Below are 22804 nucleotides of genomic sequence, written 5' to 3'. Positions count from 1 at the left end.
AACAAACGTTTAGTGCTATTAGTAGCGCAGAAATTACACACTTCCCCTTTAAAGAAACCTGTTGTATGTATCTGAACATAATGTGGTGATTCTTTTAGAAGACCAGTTCACACCCATTATACCTCCTGAATGCTGGCTCAACCCAGAACAAGACAGAGTAAACAAGGACCTCTGCCAGTTTCCTGTCAAGCATTGATATGCAAACATACAGTGAAAAGGCATGCCTAAAAGAAGCTATAAAAGAAACACCAGCATACTTAAATTGGACAAACTTAAACATGTAAAAGTTCCCTCCCTACTGTTTAAGATCTGTACAGAGTACTAAAAACTATATACCTCAGTCAGGTGTTTGTGTTATGTGATTAATGTACAGTAGGAACACTGTTTTCGGAGTGTGTTTTACCCAGAGCTCTGTGTTCTGGTCTCACCCTGCTTGACCGAGTCATTGTTTAAGACTGAAGTACATTCAGGAAGTTAACAGCACAAAACTCCCCACTGGGCTCTTGACACAGTCTAACATATTTCTTAAAACTATGTTACACGTGCTGTTTCAAGCATAGACACACAACAAGAGACCAACAACAAAATAATACTATTTTATTAGTGTTTAAGTCAGTTTAAAACAGTCAAGTTGTTTGCCTGTTCCTTCCATTTGAAATTGACCTCTTTTCCACCAGCACAGTGCTAGTGCCAGAGCTGGTGCCCAATCTTGCCCCGTTCCACTGGTTCTGGGCTGGAAAAACCCAGAGGTGATTTTTCAGAACCGTATTTTTGTTTTTTGATTTATTTTCTGGTCTCAAAACAGGAACCACTTACATCAGAGACTAATTTGATAGACTGATGCAACAAAACTAAATCGCTTCCATTATAATCAACAAAATGGTCTATCCTGGAAGAAACAACCTAGTCTCAGAATGAATGTTACTATAACAAAATTTTTGCAAATTAAGTTTAATGTGCCATTTTCTAATTTTTGCAGCAGTTTCCAGTTAAAATTAACAGAAGAGGTGCTACAACAACTGTGAGATTTATGATTAGCTTCCGCGGTGTCAGAAGTGAGACGAAATGACGTGGTTGCTTTAGGAAATTAGCTTTTCATGTCGTATTTGCTTTTTTGGACAATATTGGTTAAGTTTAGATGTCGGTTTAGGGTTAGGTGTCTGCTTTGTTCATCTCTCATTTATCTTTTTGGACACTATTGGTGAGGTTTAGGTAAAAGTAGGTTTTTACTCATTTAAACATAATAATATCTAATATTCACCTTAAAAAAACATCATCTGATTACGTCACCATTTCACTCGCTTTTGGCATCCCCCGCTAGACATTTTACTTGGAAACTGCAGCAAAACGTGTAATGAAGTGCATAATTTCGTTTTGAAAAAAGTTGCCACTGTCAAATAATGTTAATAAGATCAGGTTGGGAAAAAATGCTCTTTCGGTTCTAGAGGAAGGTGTTGATCTCTCAGTGACTGAGAGATCCAAATAAAAGATGTCATGGGTTAACCCAATGGGTTATCTTTGCCTGTCAGACACTGCACAGCGGAGCAGGTGGGGTGCATTCCAAGGCCTCGTTTCCCAATAACGATTGATCTTAGCGGTTAAGAGCGTTTTCTACGAGCGATTTTATGGACGTTCATTATTTTTTACGTGCGTTTCCCAAAACTGCACTTAACATGAACGTGCGAGGATGCGCTTTAAGTGCTACTTAAGAGAGACGCTGTCCATAAACGTGAAGTGCTGAAATGTAACCATATAGTGCTGCTCATCATTGCAACTTCATTATATTTGTGCGTAACTTTAAAAACTATTGTAATTTAGCTCACTGGAAATATTGTAAAATATTAATTTAAATTAAACGTCATTAATTAACCACATAATTGCATTTTGTTTTGCAATCGTTTTGTGCAGAACGATATATTTCTTTTACTCAATCACTGCTTCGTTCATCAGATGTGCATTTTAATATTTCGTTTTCAAAATTTGCTCTGTGGGTCGAGATTAAAGCTTATAGGATCAGTGAAGACAGCGGAGGCCCTGTGTATGATCCTGCTAATGACAACAAGTATTAATTGAATATAACGAGGTTCACTGTGTTATTGCAGAGGGCAAAATAAGGAGACGCATGGAAGCTGTGCTTTAGGGATATTCACCAATCAAAGGAAGATCTGCTCTGTACTCCCAAAAGTGTTAACGGTAACAGCAATGCTACACAACATGTGCGGTACTACACAGTGTGTGGTGTGGGTGAGAGAGCCCTTAGGTGTCAGAGAGGAAGAGGAGATGTGGATGAGGAGCCAATATACTGTACGGACGATTTTCATGCACAACAGCAAGTTATTTACATTTTTCCTTCTCTCTCTGATTGTAATTTTTACAGTTCTCTGCAACAATCATGTCATCACTTTGTTGTTTCCAACTAGTCCACAAATAACTTTGATTACTTATTAATTTATTTGTTCATCCAATATTGACTAACCATTTTCTGCATATATTATTGTTATTATTATTATTATTATTAGCCTTGTCGGTTAAAAATAATAATAAAATAAAACGTATATGTATACTGATATTAAATGAGCATAAGTGTAGCTATAGGTATTTAAATTGTATCAGGTGTAGTTTTGCGTTTGTTCTGCAGGTGTCTGCATAAGTCTGTGTCCTTACGATGTTCTTAGCGCTGTACGATTATCCAGAGCACTCGTTAACCTACAAGAATTTTCAAGTATTACTTAAGTTACGATGCTTTTGGGAAATGGGCCGCAAAACTAAGATAAATCGTAAGATGGATTCTACGATCTACTTTGGCTTACAATGCTTTTGGGAAATGAGGCCCAGGGCTGGTGCTTCCTGTTGTTTTGACAGCAATGAATGAATTGGTCATCTCTCTCACTCTCTTTTTTATTATCTCTGTCCTACTACAGTAGCTGGACATCAAGGCAACATGTGGCTCTAAAAGCAAAGTTCCTGTGCTACAGAAGGGGACAGCTCATGATCGGAGGTCATGACTCTGGCTCTCTGGTGTCAGGCCCATGTTGAGGATAGGGCTGACGGCAGGGTGACAGATTGTCAGATCACAGGAGTTCAGAGCAGTGTGATGGCACCTATGTAGAGAGGGACAGATATGGGTGCCTGGAAGACAGACTTCTATGATTCCTCTCAAACAGAATTTGAATGGCATTCAGTCACAAAGGCTACATCCACACTAATCTGTTTTTTTAATAATTTTCTTTTGTTGAAAACTCTGTTTTAAGTTTCCTAACTTCATCACTTTCTAAAGTATGCGGTAATCAAAAGCGTTTTCGAAATGCTCCATTTTCGGTGGAGGAAAACGCCCTTCTAATGTGGATGAGAGGCATACGTACACTCACATATAACTTTATTAGGAACACCTGTTCACCTAATTATTCATGTATTTATCTAATCAGCCAATCGTATGGCAACAGTGCAATGCATAAAATCATGCAGATACGGGTCAGGAGCCATCAGAATGGGGAAAAAATGTGATCACAGGGATTTTGACCGTAGCATGATTGTTGGTGCCAGATGGGCTGATTTGAGTATTTCTGTAACTGCTGATCTCCTGGGAATTTCACGCATAACAGTCTCTAGAGTTTACTCAGAGTGGTGCCAAAAAAAAAAAAAAAAACATCCAGTGAGCAGCAGTTCGTGGATGGAAATGCCTTGTTGATGAGAAGGGTCAACGGAGAATGGCCAGACTGGTTGGAGCTGACAGAAAGGCTACGGTAACTCAGATAACCACTCTGTACAATTGTAGTGAGCAGAATAGCATCTCAGAACGCACAACACATCGAACCTTGAGGCGGATGGGCTACAACAGCAGAAGACCATGTTGGGCACTTTTTTAGGACCATAGTGTTCCTACTAAAGTTCTCAGTGAGTGTATATGCTAGTGTCCTCCTAAATGTTGACAAAACTAATTTAAGCAGATATACGTATTTAAATGCATCTTTCTCTTCAGGAGAAACTGACCAAAAATATTGATGACATCAACTTATCCAAATTACTGTCCAATCAAAAGGTGGCCAGAATGAGAATGCCCCTCATCCTAATATCAACTGCCTTCATCAAAAAATAGCAAATTGTGGTTCACGGCTGTGTCGTAAACTAAAGGTTATTGGCTATTAAAAAAGGGACAGACCCTTTGAAAAGTCCCACCACAACTTCCTGTTTCAATAGGAACATCATCAACACAAGAAAGAAAACTGTCCTTATCAAGGCAGTTCATGGGGTTTTTGCAAATTTTGGCTAATTTCATTATACTTTAAATCAGCACATAAAACACAAATCCTAGATTTCATCTGGGCTGCTAATCCGGCATCTGCTCATGCACTGCCTCTCCATTTCAACATGAAGACAAGAAAACAAGGCCAATATGGAGAACTGAACAGTGTGACTCCTTTCTTATCTGAGGAACAGCAAACGCAAGTGCTCTCAAAGAGTGAGAGGGGTGAAGAGACTAAGGAAGAAACCTAAAGAGCGACCTCATGGTGGGCTGACTCCGCTAGATTATAGCTCTCAGTATTATTATGATAATCAGAGGTTGTATGGGGATTTTGGAGGTGGTAGCAGTCCCATGGAGCGGGCTTTAGTCTAGCAGTTTACTACAGCGCATAATCACTGTCATTTTCACCATATTCAACACTGTACTATAATATCCCTTCAGTAATGTGTAAACAAAGCCTTTGACTAAAATAACAAATCTTCCCATATTAATGCTTCGCTACAAAAGCCACATGAAAACAGTTAATTGAGCTAAACAGGATGTGAGAAAACGATCTAGCCAGGGGGGAACACGTAAAGGGTTGGGATGATAGGAAATAAAAAATGAGCTAGGGCAGAAAATAGAGAGATGTACGAAATGTGACACACATTGGGCATCTCTAGGTTGGAAGGAAGGTAAACAGTCTCTCCCCCCAGGCAATGCAGTAGGGTAAGAGGGTAAAACAGCAGCGTGCAGTGCCAGGTGGGCAAAGGGCCTTGAGTCAGGACCAGATATCATTAGAGGGCGTACTAACCACAGAGAGCCAGTTCACAATGGTGTTATGACAAAACATTCAAACGGTCAAACCTGTTGACCAGGCGAAAACATTTTTTGCAAGAAAAGCAAGGAAAAAAAATAATTGTTCAGGTCAATGCTTTAAAAAAAAAGCTGATCGTACATGCCTCTGGCTAAATATAGGAGCAGATACACTAACCACCCTGCTAGCCAGGCCAGTGCACCAGCAAACGTACTGACCCAGTGTAAATCAGTACAAGTTACCATACAATGGATTGCACACATGTCCCATTAGAAGACTTACAGGAGAGAGATCAGGGTTGAGCAAAATTCAGAATTTTAGAACTGGCTCCCTTTCAATTCATGAGTTTTTAATTTTAATTGAATTAGCCAAGTCCTACAGGATATTGAATTGGAATTTGAAATGGAATAACAGGAAGAGGAATTTACTGAATTGCAATTCACATAACTGCACATGACATAATTAATTTGGACTGAAAATGCCTGATATGTAGAATACAACTGATTAGAAATATTTTTCTTATTTCTAACTAATTTCAATACTATCTAAATAATGAACAACAAACAGACTTTATCATAGAGCACCACAAAATATCCACCGCTTTGTTTTCAGATTTGTACTTAATAAAAATAATTGGAACATTTTACAATAAGGTTCTATTCTTTAACATTAGTTAATGCATTAGGTATAATGAACTAACAGAGTTTTTTCACAGCATTTATTTTTCTTAATGTTAATTTATCAAAATACTACAGTTCATTGTTCATGTTAGTTCATATTGCATTAACTAATGTTAACATATATCGCTTTAAATGTAAACAAATTAAGAGTTTAATAGAAATTAACATTAACCATGATTATTGAATGCTCTCCAAGTATTGTTCACTGTTAGGTGATGTTAACTAACAACAGGGCTGCAACAAACGATTATTTTGATAATCGACAAATCTAACGATTATTAGAACGATTTTTTTGACTTTTCGGGCGATTATTTCAACGATTAATCATTAGTTCTTAATCAGCTGTTCAGCTTGTGCCTTGACTTATAATATTGTATTAAACGTGCTTACTAACAATAAAGATGATAAAATCATATTTTAAAAATACCTCCAAATGACATTCACTGAACTAAATAAAAAAATTAAAAAAAAGACTTTTTATTAAGTTTAATTCAGTAAAACAATTCACTGCAAAAACGTTATACTGTTATCAAGTATTTTGTCTTGTTTTCCATTTAAAAATATCTAAAAATCCTTAAAACAAGATATATTTACTGGAGAAGTAACATATAGATATTAAGAATTGCTTTCAGAGAATGTATCTAGAATATAAGTGTATTTTGTATAAAAGTGTATTATTTAACTTGTTTATACTTCTGCAGAAAAGTCAAAATATACTTCTATATTCAAGATTTATTCTCTGAAATCATATCTTATATGTTAAAGTCAGAAGTTTACATACACTTAGGTTGAAGTCATTAAAACAAATTTTTTAACCACTCGACAGATTTAATATTAGCAAACTATAGTTTTGGCAAGTCGTTTAGGACATCTTTGTGCATGACACGAGTAATTTTTCCAGCAATTGTTTACAGACAGATTGTTTCACTTTTAATTGACTATAATCACAATTCCAATGGGTCAGAAGTTTACATACACTAAGTTAACTGTGCATTTAAGCAGCTTGGAAAATTCCAGAAAATGATGTCAAGCCTTTAGACAATTAGCTTCTGATAGGAGGTGTACTGAATTTGAGGTGTACCTGTGGATGTATTTTAAGGCCTACCTTCAAACTCAGTGCCTCTTTGCTTGACATTATGAAAAAAAAAAAAAAAAAAGAAACAAAAATCAGCCAAGACCTCAGAAAAAAAAAATTGTGGACCTCCACAAGTCTGGTTCATCCTTGGGAGCAATTTCCAAATGCCTGAAGGTACCGCGTTCATCTGTACAAACAACAGTACGCAAGTATAAACACCATGGGACCATGCAGCCATCATACTGCTCAGGAAGGAGACACATTCTGTCTCCTAGAGATGAATGTAAATTGGTGCGAAAAGTGCAAACCAATCCCAGAGCAACAGCAAAGGACCTTGTGAAGATTCTGGAAAAAACAGGTAGACAAGTATCTATATCCACAGTAAAACAAGTCCTAGATCAACATAACCTGAAAGGCTGCTCAGCAAGGAAGAAGCCACTGCTCAAAAACTGCCATAAAAAAGCCAGACTACAGTTTGCAAGTGCACATGGGGACAAAGATCTTACTTTTTGGAGAAATGTCCTCTGGTCTAATGAAACAAAAATTTAAATGTTTGGCCATAATGACCATCGTTATGTTTGGAGGAAAAAGGGTGAGGCTTGCAAGCCAAAGAACACCATCCCAACCATAAAGCATGGGGGTGGCAGCATCATGTTGTGGGGGTGCTTTGCTGTAGGAGGGATGGGTGAACTTCACAAAATAGATGGCATCATGAGGAAGGAAAATTATGTGGATATATTGAAGCAACATCTCAAGACATCAGCCAGGAAGTTAAAGCATGGTTGATAATGGGACTTACAAATGGACAATGACCCCAAGCATACCTCCAAATTTGTGGCAAAATGGCTTAAGGACAACAAAATCAAGGTATTGGAGTGGCCATCACAAAGCCCTGACCTCAATCCGATACAAAATTTGTGGGCAGAACTGAAAAAGCGTTTGCGAGCAAGGAGGCCTACAAACCTGACTCAGTTACACCAGTTCTGTCTGGAGGAATGGGCCAAAATTCCAGCAACTTATTGTGAGAAGCTTGTGGAAGGCTACCCAAAACGTTTGACCCAAGTTCAACCATTTAAAGGCAATCATATTCTTAAAATAAAGTAGTGATCCTAACTGACCTAAAACAGGGAATATTTTCTACGATTAAATATCAAGAATTATGAAAAACTGAGTTTAAATGTATTTGGCTAAGGTGTATGTAAAATTCTGACTCCAACTATATGTAATATGTTGATTCTTAGGTAAATGTATGTTGTTTTAAGGAATTTTAGATATTTTAAAATATTTAAAATTATATTCAACATTCTCAAAAAAAAAATTCTTCTGCAGTATAGCTCTTAAAGTAAATGTACATTGTTTTAAAAGGAGTTTTATATATTTATATTGAAAAACAAGTCAAAACATAAACAAATCAAAAACGTATTTTGTTGCAGTGTATAATGGGGCCAATGACTACCCTCTCTCACTTCAATCCATCTTTAATTCACAAAAAACAAACTCTTATTAATAAAGCTGTGTATTTTTTATTTTCTTTATGATAAGATACACACCGTGACACATATATTCTGATTCAATACCTCGTGAGCCATCACGTTTTCATCTAGTTGCATCAAGCGCACGCGCGAGGGATGAGCGTCCCTGCGCCAAAGTGAGCATCAGCCGGGATGCAGTTTCAATCTCTCCCTCTTAGATCGGGTCACGTCACGCGACCCACAGAAGCAGCACTGACCGCACAGAGAAATGCCAGTTTTGGAGTTTGTACTTATTTACATGACCTGCTTCTTTATTATTTGAACTTTAATAAAGGATGCATTAAATGATACACCCCTTTGTTATATCTTTAAAGACGCTCTGACATGCAAGTTTTGCTAAGCGGAATGGCAGCTCCGGCTCTGCTTTATTTTACAACGAGAGTGCTTCTGCATTTAATTATTTTGTATTTTTGCATAATTTCCTAATACTTTGCAATCTATGTCACCTGAAGCTGTTTGGAAAGTCTGGACTGTGAGCTGTGTTTTCTTCCTCTCCTCAATCAGGCACAAGCTAAGGTTGGTGCTCTTCTGGTGTGCCCTCATTAGAGTTTAATGTGATCTCATGTTAAGTTAAATGAGATCAAACCGCTATTCGACTATGAATTAACCTAGTTTCCATCCACTTTTCGCACTGTTTTGTTATCGACAAAGTGAAAATGCGTAAAAATGTTTTTGCTAAATTTGCCGTCTTCTGCCTGTTTCCATTCAAATGGCCTTTTATCGATAAAAATGGTGTGCATGATGACGTCATGCATAAGTTTTTGTTTATCGCAAAAGCAATCTGCCCTAAAGCCGTTTTCATACAGAAATGTGTGTATATCGCTAACTGTGTACCTTTCGCCTCCCAGATGTCCCTAATTTTTTTCCCCACAAAGTTTTGGTAAAATGGGGAGAGTATTGAGATAATTCATTGAAATTAGCCAGCTTACTGTCATTTTAATTTCACAAATAAATGCAATCAGAAGACGAGGAATTGCAATCAAAAGGGAACAGTTGCCCTTCTAGGACTGTGATATTGGTCCTGATGTTGTGCCTATTGCAGGTTGCCACTAGGGCTGCCATTTTTGAAGTTTTAAAATAAGGGACACTTAAACATCCTCCGCAGTTTTAGCAATAAATGCATTGAGTTAATATGCGTTATTAATAAAAACTGTATATCCTCTCTTATATGCTAAAATGAGAACTTTCCTGACCCATGACTTATAAAAAAATAATACATCATTTATATGTTAAAAATATAATATTTAAAAATGTTTTGATTATTTGTCTTCTTTATCTTATTTATGTATACATTTTGGATGGTTTATACATATTTATATTTTTTTTTTACATTTTTTATTTTTATTTTATTTCTTTTTACCTTTACCTGTACTTGTCTTTATGATTGTATTCATACATTGTTTGATCTTATTGAACATTTATATAGAAAAAAAAACACAGTTTTACCACCATTTGTGGACTTTTCAGATGAACCTTACCACACCCTCCACAGTATTATCACATTTTAGCACAATGTGTGGACTTTTCAGACGGTCCCTTACCCACCGTAGGCAAATTTTCCAACTTATATCAATGTTAAATTGCCGATCTGGAACGATTTCACCGTGACGCCATCTGACCAGCTTAAATACAGGATGCATCATTTTATCTTTAAATACGGGACGATCCCATATTTTACGGGACCTGAAAGCGAATCGTCATGGCCCTGTTCAAGTTGGCAACCTGCACCAAGTAGTGGGGAAAACTTTTGGTCTTAGTATAACAAACATCCATCGATGTGTATATGCTGTGTGCACAGCTATTAAAGAAAAATTAATGCACAGTAATAACAGGGTTACATATGATACATTCCTGATATTCAATTTTGAACAATCATCTAATCTAAAGCATTGCCATCACAACTGCATTATGTCCCGCATATTTGCCCAGCAACTTTTTAAACGACCAACTGAACTTGATTGCCATCTGTGACGAGGAGAGGGACGTGGCCGGGCCGTGATGACGCATGCCTGGCGCTGAGTTGACTAATCAGCGGGAGAGAGATAAGGGGGTCCGGAGACGCCAGTTTGGGAGAGAGAGAGAGACACATGAAGCTGTGTGTGTGTGTCTTTGTTTGCTTTGCAGTTTGTTATGTTTGAATTCAATTTGTTAGTTTATGCGCTAGAGTTAAATGGAAAAATATTATGTCGACACTTGTGAAATTTTAGCAATAATTTGTGTTTCCATCAGCTATATCGGTAAACTTTTTGATGTGCTTCACTTTTTGTTGCAAAAAAACCCTTGGATGGAAACGTAGTTATAGTCGATAACATCGACTAATCGTTTCAGCCCTAGTTAACAAACACAACCTTATTGCAAAGTGATACCAAAATATTTTTTACATTTTTAAATCTTTTCAATCTATTAATTTGATTAAATTCTGGGAAATTAAGAGTTCTCCAATGATGGTCCATAAAATGAAAGTGAATTCACAAAATATAATCCAATTTATCTATATTTATGACAAATGTCTATAGGCAGAATTTCAATAATTGATAATTAATTGTAATCTTTCTGGAAATAGCCCATAAGTTGTATGTATGATAACATATTTATTATGTATTATTGCGTAAAGCAGTTATATGAATTTCTTTAAATTTTACTTCTTTGAATTCAAATTCGAATTACAATTCTGTATCCTGTTTGCTACCTCAATTCAAATTCAGGAATTCAGTTGGAATTTAAAAGGCATTCTCAACACCATTATAATTGGCACAAAACCCAGGGAGAGAAGGAGAGGGAGAAAGGATAGACAGTGCATTGACTGAATGATACTGTGTTAATTCGGGATGCACAATGCTATCCACCTCTGACAGCGGATGTAGCAGAGCTGCCATGTCCTCTGAGCTCCAAAACGGAGCCCTCGCTGAGCCAGGCCGAGCCTAGCTAGTGTTGCTCTGACATCGCCTCTTCCGCTGACTTACATTAAACATGTATATTCCCCTCTGATCTCTCCCTCTATTTCTTTCTTTCTCTCTCTCCATCTCTCATCATCCCCACATATGCTCTGTACACACTGCGGGATGAAAACCACACTTAAATAAATGAATAAGTGCATAAATAATCAAAATAGACAAATAAATATGAATAAATAAAACATCAAAGATGAAAAAGAGTTTGAAGATTGAGCAGACTTCAGAAGGGCAGAGCACTCATGAATACAGTACCTTTCTTTTGTTTAATAGGCTACGAAGCTCATTTGCATATGGGCATTCTTACCCACAAACGCTGCGTCTCATTGGTCAGATGTTGCTTTTACCTGATGAATGCTAATTCTGTTTATCTATGTATCTAAGTTTCCACTGTCCCTGAATGGCAAAATAACAACATTTAAAATACCTTTAACAAAGTCTTGGAAGCTTCTACCGAGCTCTTATATAGATAAAGATTTACTCTGCCTCCTGTTCATCTAATGTGGGTCCATCTAACCCAGTAAAAATAGCCTCTTAAATACTCACAAACATATTCTGGTTCATAGTCATCCAAATGATCACATTCAGACACTAATAAATTCACACCAACTGAAATAAAAGCTGATCTTGGTATGTAAAAACTACAATCTAGGCTTTGCGATTGAAAAATGTCTGGATATGCACCTCCGATTTTTGTTTGTATAAATATCTTATATTCTATTCATCTAGTCATCTGATATCTATTACACCCCGCCAGATAATACATAACCAGCACTACATTATGGTTGCTGTCAATCACTCCACATTGCACCAGTGCAACCCTGGGGCACAGTGTATTCCCCTTTTAGTTCATGTCAAGCACTTCCTGTCAGGGAATGTTGAAGGTCACACATTACCAACATGTAATGGGATATATTACATACAAATTGTGCCAGGAATTATCTCGTTTCATGTAAAATCCTTCTCTTTCTATCTTTCCATCTCTCTCTGACTGTCTCTTGGCAGACAATTAGATTTCCTGGCACCACGGTGCTCCGGGGTAGGAGCCAATGAGGGCCGGAGAGAGCAAAAGAAAGGGAGAGAGAGATTTGCAGTGCCGCTCAAGTCACAAACTTCAAAACATCTTTATTTTTCAACTGTTTTCAATTTCTGTCGCAGTACAACAAATGTTTTCATAGTATTTTATACTTTTTTGTTGCTTTTGTTCATCTGGTTTATCTATGTACAGGAGACGAGTAGAATAAGACTTGCTTTCATGTGTTTAGTATATGTACAGAAGTTTGACTCAGCTGAAGAAGTAGCAAAAAAATTATTCTAGCCACAATAACACACAGGTGATACAGCACGTTCTCCTAAAACATCCATCAGTGATTCCGATGGCAGTTTCAGTCCCTAATCCGCCTCCTTTAATCAGAACAAAACTCTAAAAAGGTCCCATTCACAGTCCAACTCTGGACTGCCAAGTAGCTTCAAGACAGCCAGCTGACGATAAGTTGTGTCCCCCCTTCCCCCCAGTTCCCGGTTTCTGGGGTTGTTCTGTACAGAAGAGTAAGTTCAGAGAGAAATAAAGGCAACTCCACTGAGGCAGCTTCCCGCTACCCATTTCTGAACAATAGTCCTTGTTTTCCGTATATGTGTTCACACTCTTGATGTTCAGTAACAAGCACTTCTGTGAGTGTGTGGATTGCAGTTTGTGTTCTGGCTCAAAAACAGTTATTTTTGGCAACACTGAAGAGCTTTAAGATAGATTTTGTCACTTTGCAGTATAATGGCATAGCCCCATCTCCTTGCGTAACAACTCTCATCAATTAATTATGGAAAAAGAAAGAAAAGGTAAGGAACTACAAAATGAACATTTTTTTAAAGACTTGACATCAAATGAACACAAAAATAGAGACAGGGCTATAATAGTTGGGGATATTCTTGAAGTAGAGAGAGCTGAAGGCAAAGAGGTCCATTGAAAGAAGGCATATATTTGGACTTGCTGTTTTTGTATGTGTGTATCAGGGTTAGGAGGGAGGGGAAAATGATACTGATGAGAGAAAATGGTTAAACAGCACTTCAGAGAGGTTGCTGCAATGGAGACAATCCTCTCTCTTGTTCTCCCTGTTTAGGCTTTCCTTACCTCTCACTTCAAAACAAATAAAAGAGTAAAAAGGCAACCAGACATAAATAGGGCGTTAGAGACAGGAGAGGAGTCCATCATCTTCTGCACTTTGCATCAAACCCTGTAGCGCTCTTCCTCCTCCACCTCTTCTTCATGGTCACAGGCTGGTGACCAACTGCATCTGTCCATCTCCCTCATTGTGGGGGGGCTCGGGAGGGGTGGGGTGGGCTTCAGTGCTAGGTCTCCTAGGTGGAGCCTGATAGAAGGTCTGCATGGGGGCTCCACGGGAGCCTATAGCGGGCCGGCCCGAGCTGTAGTACAGCTCTTCTGGAGGCTGGGCCGAGCGTGGAACCACCTCTAGAGGTTCTGGGCTGCTGTCAGGGTAGGGCAAATCTTGCAGGTTGGTTTTGCTGGTGTAAAGGGAGTCCCGTGCAGGCGAATCAGGGGCTCCACTGTGGCCCTGGCCAGCAGCACTTTGGCCGCTGTGACCGCTGTGGCCCAAGCTCTCAGTCAGGTCTGCTGTGTAGCTTTCGGACTCCTCAGCGTCACTCTGGTAGAGCACCGACTGGGCGCGCTGCAAGAGTAGGGGCTCCTCGAGAGCTTTGTACAGCAGTTCCACATCCTGCGGCGTGTGCTGGCGCACTTCTCTTGAACGAAAGTCTTTGTCATCCTCCAAGCCTATTGTCGGCTCGGCCCCGCCTCCACCCCGCCCCATTCCCATGTGGCCATGTCCCCTGGCCAGGCTGCCACACGTTATGTCTCCACCCCCAGTCCCACCACCACGTAGATTATTGTGCACTAGTTCCGATATGATCATCTTCTCAAATGCCGCTGCATCTGAGAGGTTTCTCCGTATGCCGCCAAGGATTTCTGAGCCCCGCGGGTTGAGTAGGGGAGGGGGACTATCCCCACCTCCGCCTCCCAGGAAGTCACAGCTGCTGCCGGGACCACCAGTAACCCCAACAGTGCGCAGAGAATAGCTATTGTTGAAGTTTCCATTCAGAGGTAGTGTCTCCATGCCTCCATGATCTCGATTCTTAGACAGTGTGCTCTCTGTTGAGGAGGAAAACGAGAGGAGGTAAGCCATTGAGAAAGAGGACAGAGAAGTGAACACTTCAGTACCTATCTTAATCGTGATGGGGATTCAAGGCAAGAGAATCTTGGATTAAATGAATGGAGAAAGCAACTTCCATTGCAAGATTAATAGGTTTATGGACAGACGAGTTATTGCCAGGGACATACAATTTGTTCAGAGACAACATGGCTTCATTGCACACGTGAAGAGGTTATCATTTTGCAAAATTAGCCAATACAATACCCAAAAGAGCTATAAATCTCAGAGTGAAAAATTCTTACTTGGGTCACGGAAAGTTCCTGTGTGTCCACAGTGAGGCCATATGAGGGCAAAATGAAACAGAAATTAGAAAATTGTGATTTATTCCTTCACATAACATTATTAATAATGCATTTCTACATTCATCCATCCATCAATCCATCCATCCATTCTCTATAACCGCTTATCCTCTGCAGGGTCGCGGGTAGTGCTGGAGCCTATCCCAGCTGTCTCGAGCCGAAGGCAGGGAAACACCATAGACAGATGGCCAGTCCATCACAGGCAGTTCTACATTGAGCTTTATATGGATATAGTGTCACAAACATAAAGAGACAACAGTGGACATCCAAGGGCAGCCATACACATCTGCTGACCTGTAGCATTTGCAATATATTGTGATTGTCTATCCCAAAAGCATCTGGAATAACAAGGTGTGCTTTATTATCATTCTACAGAGTTCAGGGAAAGTGTTTCTTTTTTTTTTGGTTTGGGTATTCAGGAGCAGTGCTTCATTTGTTAATTTGGGGAGATTAAGTGCCTAATTTTTGGTCTAAAGAGTTTAGAGACAGTGCCTCATTTTTTGGTCTAAGGAAATCAGCAGCAGTGGCTCATTCTTCGGTTTGGAAAGTTTAGAGCAATGCCTCATTCTTTGGACCAGGGAGTGTAGGGTCATTGCTTCATTTTTTGGTCTAGAGAGTTTAGGGTCAAAGCCACTTCTTGGGATTGGGGAGTTAAGGAGAAGTGCCTCATTCTTTGCTTTGAGGAGATTAGGAATAGTGCTTTACTCTTAAGTCTAGAGAGTTTAGGAACAGTGCCTAATTATTTTGTATTGGTGAGTTTAAGGACAGAACTTCATTCTTTGTATTGGGGAATTTAAGATCAGTGCCTCATTCTTTTCCCTTGAGAGTTCAGGGAAAGTGTGATGTGTTGGGGAATTTTTCAGTTTAGGGAATTTAAGATCAGTGCCTCATTCTTTGGCCTAGAGAGTTTAGGGAAAGTGTGTCATTCTTCAGTTTGGGGAATTTAGGAACAATTCCTCATTATTTGGTTGAGGTAGTGTAGTAGTACCTAATTTTTTATTTGAGGAGTTTAAAAATAGTGCCTCATTCGTTATTTTAGGTATTTCAAGAACAGTGCCTCATTCTTTGTTTTGGGGAGTTTAGGGATAATACCTAATTCTTTGGACTGGGGGGTATAAGAACAGTGCCTCATTCCTTGTTTTCAGAGGTTTAGGAACTGTGCCTCATTCTTTTTTGGGGGGATCAGAGGAATGGTGCCTCATTCATTGGATTGGAGAGTATAGGAACAGTGCCATCATTCTTTGGAATTTGGAGTTTAGGAAAAGTGCCTCATTCTTTGGATTGGGGAGTGTAGAAACAATGACTCATTCTTTGGATTGGGTAGTATATGAACAGAGCCTCATTCTTTGGATTGAGGAATTTAGGAACAATGCCTCATTCTGTGGATTGGGGTATTTAGGAATTGTGCCACATTTCTTTTGATTGGAGAGTATAGGAACAGCGCTTCATACTTTGGATTTTGGAGATTGGGAGTATAGAAACTGTGCCCTTATTCTTTTGATTTTGCAGTTTAGGAACAGTGCCTCATTCATTGGATTGGGGAGTATAGGAGCAATGGCTCATTCTTTGGATTGGGGAGTACAGGAACAGGGCCTCATTCTTTGGATTGGGGAGTTTAGGAATAGTGGCACATTCTTTGTCTTGGGGCATTTAGGAACAGTGCTTCATTCTTTGGTCTGTAAAGTTTAAGATCATTTCCTCAATCTTTGGAATGGGGAGTTTAGGAAAAGTGTCTCATACTTTGTTTTCTAAAGTTTAGGAACAGTGCCTCATTCTTTGTTTTGGAGAGTTCTGGAGCAGTCCCTCATTATTTGGATTGGGGAGTTTAGGAACAGTGCCTCCATTCTTTGTTTTGGAAAGTTTAGGATTAGTGCCTCATTCTTTGGATTGGGGAGTTTAGGAACAGTACCTCATTCATTGTTTTGGAGTGTAGGAACAGTGCCTCATTTTTTTGTTTTGGGGAGTTTAGGAGCTGTGCCTCATTTGGTTTGTAAAGTTTAAGATCCGTTGCCTTATTCTCTGGATTGGGGAGTTTAGGAAGAGTGCCTCATTCTTTGGATTGGGGAGTTTGGAACAGTGCACTATTCTTTGTTTTAGGGAGTTTAGGAACAGTGCTTCATTCTTTGGTATATTAAATTTAAGATCAGTGCATCAATTTTGTTTTGGTGAATTTAGAAACTGTGCCTTATTCTTTGGTGTTTCTGGCAAGACATTATTCACATGCCACCCTCTTAAAGCCAAAACATTGTTTATTTCACATGCCCTTTAACACGCTGGAGATGTTGTAATATTCTTTTAACTTATGGGGTTGTATTAAACGCTGGAGATGCGTGTGGTGGCAAAGACCAAGGCAAGCGGGGGTTTAAATATTAATGCCCGGTATGATTTTAATCAACACTCCTCTGTGCAGAGAGTAATTAGACATTCTAATGAGGCCCTACTCCTACTTCCTCTCCATAAGCATTCTAAAAATGTCCTCACAGCCAAGCAGAGCCAAGCGGCACACCGTCAGCCTGACACATTACACAGAGAGAGGGAATGTTTAAAATATTCAACAGAGACACTGTCTTTAATTTCACCCCACTGACATGGGAACTGCAGATATCTTTCTCTCTCGCTGCCTCTCAATCTGCACATGTAGGCAAACGGTACAGCATGAGAGTGAAGCATACTGACTAGGCCAGCCATATATGTGTGTGTGCGTTGTGGGCAGAGTCGTACTGATACTTTGTGTCAAATCTCTGAGGAAGTCTCTTCTCTCTCGCTCTGCTGTCAGTCACTCAACTTCAGCCTAGCTTTAATCAATGCTCTGGTCTGTCTTTCCAGCAGGAGGGAATAAAACACTGGCCAGATGGTGAGCCCCTGTCCAGCCCTCTGAATCACACTGACAGACCGACAGGGAGTAAACACACACACAGAGAAGGGGATGCACAGACCCACACACACACAGCATATGCACAAGGGTGCACAGACTGTATCGCTGCACATGTACCGTCAATGACACTCACACACAATGTGTCAGAAAGAAACTGGGGGACATATAAAAAAATTAATCAAAAAGCCCATCCCAGAGTAACATTTTATTGCTAAGAGGTTACTCTTTCGTAGCATCATGTTGTTCCAAACCTGCATGACTTCCTTTTTTGCATGGAACCTAAGGACCATTCCTGTCATTGAATGAAAAAAATATGTAGTGAAAGTGAAAGGTGAATGATGCTTAAATTCTCAATAACATCTCCTTTGTTTTCTATGGAAGAAAGAAAATCATACAAGTTTGTAAAAAAATTAGGGTGAGTACATGATTCATTTTCATTTTTGGGCGAACTATCCCATTGCACAAATAATTTGGAAAATTCCATGAGAAATGTTTGAATTTATACTGTATTTAAAACTCTGAATTTTGATTGCAGACTTTGGTATTTTGGCAAATCTGAGCACAGTTTGAGACATTGTTGAGATCTCATCCAAAACTCTAGAAGAGATACACTAGTAAAAGTCTAAATTGGTCTCTTTTTAATATAATTGCTGTATAGAAACTATACAGATATTTATGAGATCTCCTTTGTGATTTTCTTTCAATGGGCACAGTGAAATCTGTACACACTCACCGGTGGAGTTGAAGACTCCAGGTGAGGGTGGGGTAAACGTTTCAGCCAGCAGGGTGTTGTAGGGTGAGGTTCCTGTACGGGTCTGCAGCACAGGGTTGGTCAGAAGATGATTCCCCATTGTAGCTAAACAGGAGAAAAGAAAGAAAATGCTTGTAATTTACTAATATTTGCACCAGCTGATAGCGTCTTTTATATGCATCTGCTGTTTGCGTTATTTTAGAGCGCTATTCACCAAAGGAATTATGCAAATCTTTTAATATTGAAAACATGCTTAAAATAAATTGTGCTGGAGGCAGTATGTACAGTATGCTGGTTATAATGCTCTTCTTTATTATTTGACCATTATTTGATGATTTACTAATGGCATTATCATTAGAAAACACAAACACTGATGTCAAACTAAATTCTGTTTATCATCTGCTTTCCACAGGTGGTGATAGCGCAACCTTAATTGTGGCTGGCAAATAATGCTAGTATGTAAAGTGCAATCTAAAATAATCTTAATTTACATAGAAATGAGCTGAAAAAATGACAATGCTTTAATTTAAATATGTATGGTGCAGCACTACATCACTTCATATAGCGCCTGGTTAAACTGGACTGTGGCTGGTTGGTGAATAAAATGCAGGGTTTTTGCACTGAAATACTTGAAGCAAAAGAAGCGCAACTGTTCAGTGAAATTACGCCTAAAAGGGATAGTTCACCCCAAAATGAAAATTCTGTCATCATTTACTCACCCTCATGCCATTCCAAACACGTATGACTTTCTTTCTTCAAAGTTTTAAGTATTGTAGAATTATTGTAAGGGAGTGACAGCCTCAGCCACCATTCACTTTCATTTCATCTTTTTCTCCATTCAGTGAAAGTGAATGGTGACTGAGACTGTCAGTTTCTACCATTCTACAAAAAGGCTCTTGTGTTCCATAGAAGAAAAAAAGTCATGCAGGTTTGGAATGACATGAGGGAGTGTAAATAACAACAGAATTGAGCATTATCAAATATGATTTTGCACTTCACAGTAAGGCTGAATAGAAGGCACTCCACGTTTATTATGTCTGACTTTTTACCAAAAAAAGTCCCTAATGTTGCTGTGTGATGTCGTAATGGCTGATGTGATGAAGTGTATATTTGGAGCGAAGTTGAAATGTATTTGTAGAGTAGTCATGAAGCGTAATTCTGTGGCGCACTGTCAGATGGAGTCATTGGGAGGGAAATGGTAATGTTTGCTATTATGTAGTTCCACTGAAATGTGGGTTAATTTCCCAGTGAAATGTGAATGTTTGTAGTAGATAAATGTGACTCAGAGAAATGGAACATTAAGTATGGCTCAAAATGCACTAGTGCTTGGGGCTTTCAGACAGAAATGTCATGAAATTAAAAAGAGGCCAGTATGAGTGGACTGAGGCAAAGTGCAACACTGCACTGTTGCACTATCATCTATCAGAGAGGACTGCCTCAAGAATTAATTTTAGATGTGCACTTGCTTGCGCTCGTGTACACTTTCTCTTAGACCACATTTACATTATCAACTAATTCTAATTTTTTTCTTTTACAGATCAGAATGTTGCATGCGTGTAAACAGCAAAAACATTCCTGAGATCAGATGTTTTGGAATTTGATTTTGGCCACTCTCAATTGTGCTTCTAAATCTGATACATATTGGACATTTGGTCATTTGACCTACATCTAAACACTTGTATTCAAATCTCCTCTTAAAGCTAAAAAGCTGGTCATTTCATGACCCAGTGAAACAGAGCACATCAGTCTGGTTCCGGAAATAAAAAGCCTATTCATTTTCTCCATAGATAAATAGATTTTTAACTAACACTTTTTTTTAAACCTTTAAAGACAGACCTACCACAAACTCAGAGTTTGTTAAGCAATGGTACAGTATATGCTTCTGTTGAAGCCATAAAAAATAAAAATTTGTTTAATAGTAGAATTTCTGGTGAAGATCTACACTACCCATAAATTCTGAGGGGGAAAATCCATTAATCAGAAAATCGTGGCAATCAAATCACAGCAAAAGAACCCTGCAGTGACTGTTCACTTTCATGATGCACTGTGCATGACGCAATCGAGACGGTCTCCCTACACTCCCATATTGCTTATATATTTGTATATATCTGAATATTTTATATAAAAAAAATCTAAATGTCTTGTTTCTATACTTATAATAAACAACTTTAAATCATTAGTTTTATATTTTTCCATCATTTTTAATTATGGGATAGTAGTTCATTCCCTCATTTAAGACACTGTCTTGTATCTTTGTCTTTTGTCCGATTTTCAAATATTTTTTTGGTTCAAATCAGAGTTTGTAATGTTGTGATTCACCTCGGAGCTTGTTGGTTTGTTTCTCGTCTTAGAGCTCTTTAATGACAATTTTTTAAAATCCCTATGGAAAAAATTAATGCAATATTAATGACTGTTTAGCAAAAAAGTAATGAGGATAAATAACTTTCTCTGTCTGCTATTGGTAAAAAAAAAAAAAGAAAAAAAAAAGGATAGTCCCGCCCCAAACTCACATCATTGGTTGAGCCAATGTTGCTATGTCAGGCTGGTCGGGATGCTAAAAAAAAAAGAACAATGTTTTGATAGCACCAAAGAGACACAGTTTCTGGGAAAAAAATCAACCTAATATTAACTTCTCATAGCGGACTCTGCATCTTAAACTGGAATTTATGAGTAAATAATTACACACTTCAGCTTTAATTTAGAATTTTTGTCAATGTTACATAACAGACAGGCTCAGGTAAAGTTACTGAATGCATGTGGATTCCTACCAGTGAATAAAAGGAGTAGAAACTACTGAACTACTCACCTAAATGCATATAGGGGAAACACTGTACTATTTGTGTAAGGATAAGAGAATAAAAATAATGTCATACAGCTAAAATTATGTTTTTGCATTTACTTTGAATGTAGTAAGTAACAAATCGAAAACTGCTGTTATAAAGTTTACATTCAATATTCATTCACAATCACAATGTAATTTGGAATGTAATACATTCTTTAATATTGTGCACATTAAAAAATCACGCTGGGTGATTAGTCAGAACATTTTGATCTTACATTTGAAAAGGTTAATGTAAACACAGTCTGTTATGTCTAAAGTGAATGTAAACAGACGGGACAAAAAATCAGATGTGTCAAAATATCGAATCTGTGCTTTAGGCCTTGCACACATTTTAAGCACATTGCTTAGCTATTAATTCCTGTAAATATCTAGCATGAGTGTCTTGTGTAAAAATACAAACGCAGTTTGAAATGTGACAGGGAATCTAGGCCAGCGGGAGGAGAGGGAGGTGGCTCTCGGAAGGAGAGAAAAGACTTCACACGGCAGTGAAGTGGGAAATGAGAGAGATAGGAGATGAATATGATAAAGAGAGCAGCGTGCACACAGACACGTTCTTTCCTTACCTCTGCCGACTGCCATTCACTCTACCAACAGCCACAAAACTTTTCTTCAACGACGCAAAAAACAGCCCTGTTTCCTCTCTCAAATCTATTCTACTCTTTTCCTTTAGACCTGCCTTTTTGTCTCATACTTTTGTGTCTCGCTTTGATTAAAGTCCCCGGAAAGCAACAACTGGCGCACTGCAGTGAGAACTCTCCTGTTATTCTCCTCAATTAGAGTAATTACCCCCCGTTCATTTGCCGGCTAATCACTTCATTAAAAACAAAATGGATAGAATTAGCATAAAGAGTGGCAGTTGATTTAGCTGCTGCCTCTTTGTCATCATCCCCCCTGTCCTCCCACAAACACCGATCCCTGTGATGATGAGAATGGCAATGACGCCACACTCCATGATAGAAATGGCCTGCTTGAAATCTCTCTTAAATGTCTTCTTTTTGCCTTTTGCAGTACACTGATTGAGTATTGAAATTCCAAAATGTAGGCTTTTTGACTTGCTTAACTAGAAAAGCTTCCTTGGTTAACCAGCATTACTATACAAAAAAAAAAAAATAATAAATAAATAAAAATAAAAAAATGGCTATGCTGATCCACCAGTTGGACCAGCACAAACCAGCATAAACAAGTCTAGACCAGAATGGGAATTGCATATCATGAGGAATCCAATTTTCCTTTAAGGAATGTCCTGGTTTCAGTACAAGTTAGTTCAATACAAGCTCAATTGACAGCATTTGTAGTATATTGATTTGAGTATTTGTTGATTACCAGAAACAATATTCTCAACTCGTCCCTCGTTTATTGAAAAACAGCAAAAATCATGGTTACAGTAAGGCATTTGCAATGGAAGTAAATGGGGCCAGTCCATAAACATTAAAGTGCAAATTGTTTAAAAAGCATAGCCAAAAGATGTAAACAATATACGCTGTCACTAAAAGTTTGGAATAATGTACAGATTTAGCTGTTTCTGAAGGAAATTGGTAC

The 22804-nt window shown here is 38.5% G+C and overlaps 1 protein-coding gene across 2 annotated transcripts in view; it reads right to left on the bottom strand.

The window, feature by feature from the left end:
* Positions 1–12383: 12383 nt before the first annotated feature.
* LOC127451629 (adhesion G protein-coupled receptor L1-like) overlaps positions 12384–22804 on the bottom strand; it is a 253493-nt gene continuing 243072 nt past the window's right edge. For both annotated transcript variants that reach the window (XM_051716451.1, XM_051716452.1), the window contains exons 23-25: positions 18406–18528; positions 14741–14758; positions 12384–14437 (exon numbers count right to left, since the gene is read on the bottom strand). In XM_051716451.1, coding sequence (XP_051572411.1) covers positions 13542–14437; positions 14741–14758; positions 18406–18528 — 1037 coding nt within the window. In that variant the 3' untranslated portion in view covers positions 12384–13541. The remainder of the gene's footprint in view (positions 14438–14740; positions 14759–18405; positions 18529–22804) is intronic.

This window comes from Myxocyprinus asiaticus, chromosome 14, assembly GCF_019703515.2.
Source record: "Myxocyprinus asiaticus isolate MX2 ecotype Aquarium Trade chromosome 14, UBuf_Myxa_2, whole genome shotgun sequence".
Classification (NCBI taxonomy): Eukaryota; Metazoa; Chordata; class Actinopteri; order Cypriniformes; family Catostomidae; genus Myxocyprinus; species Myxocyprinus asiaticus.
The sequence above is the reverse complement of the archived record's forward strand: the minus strand, read 5'-3'. Positions and strand labels throughout refer to the sequence as shown.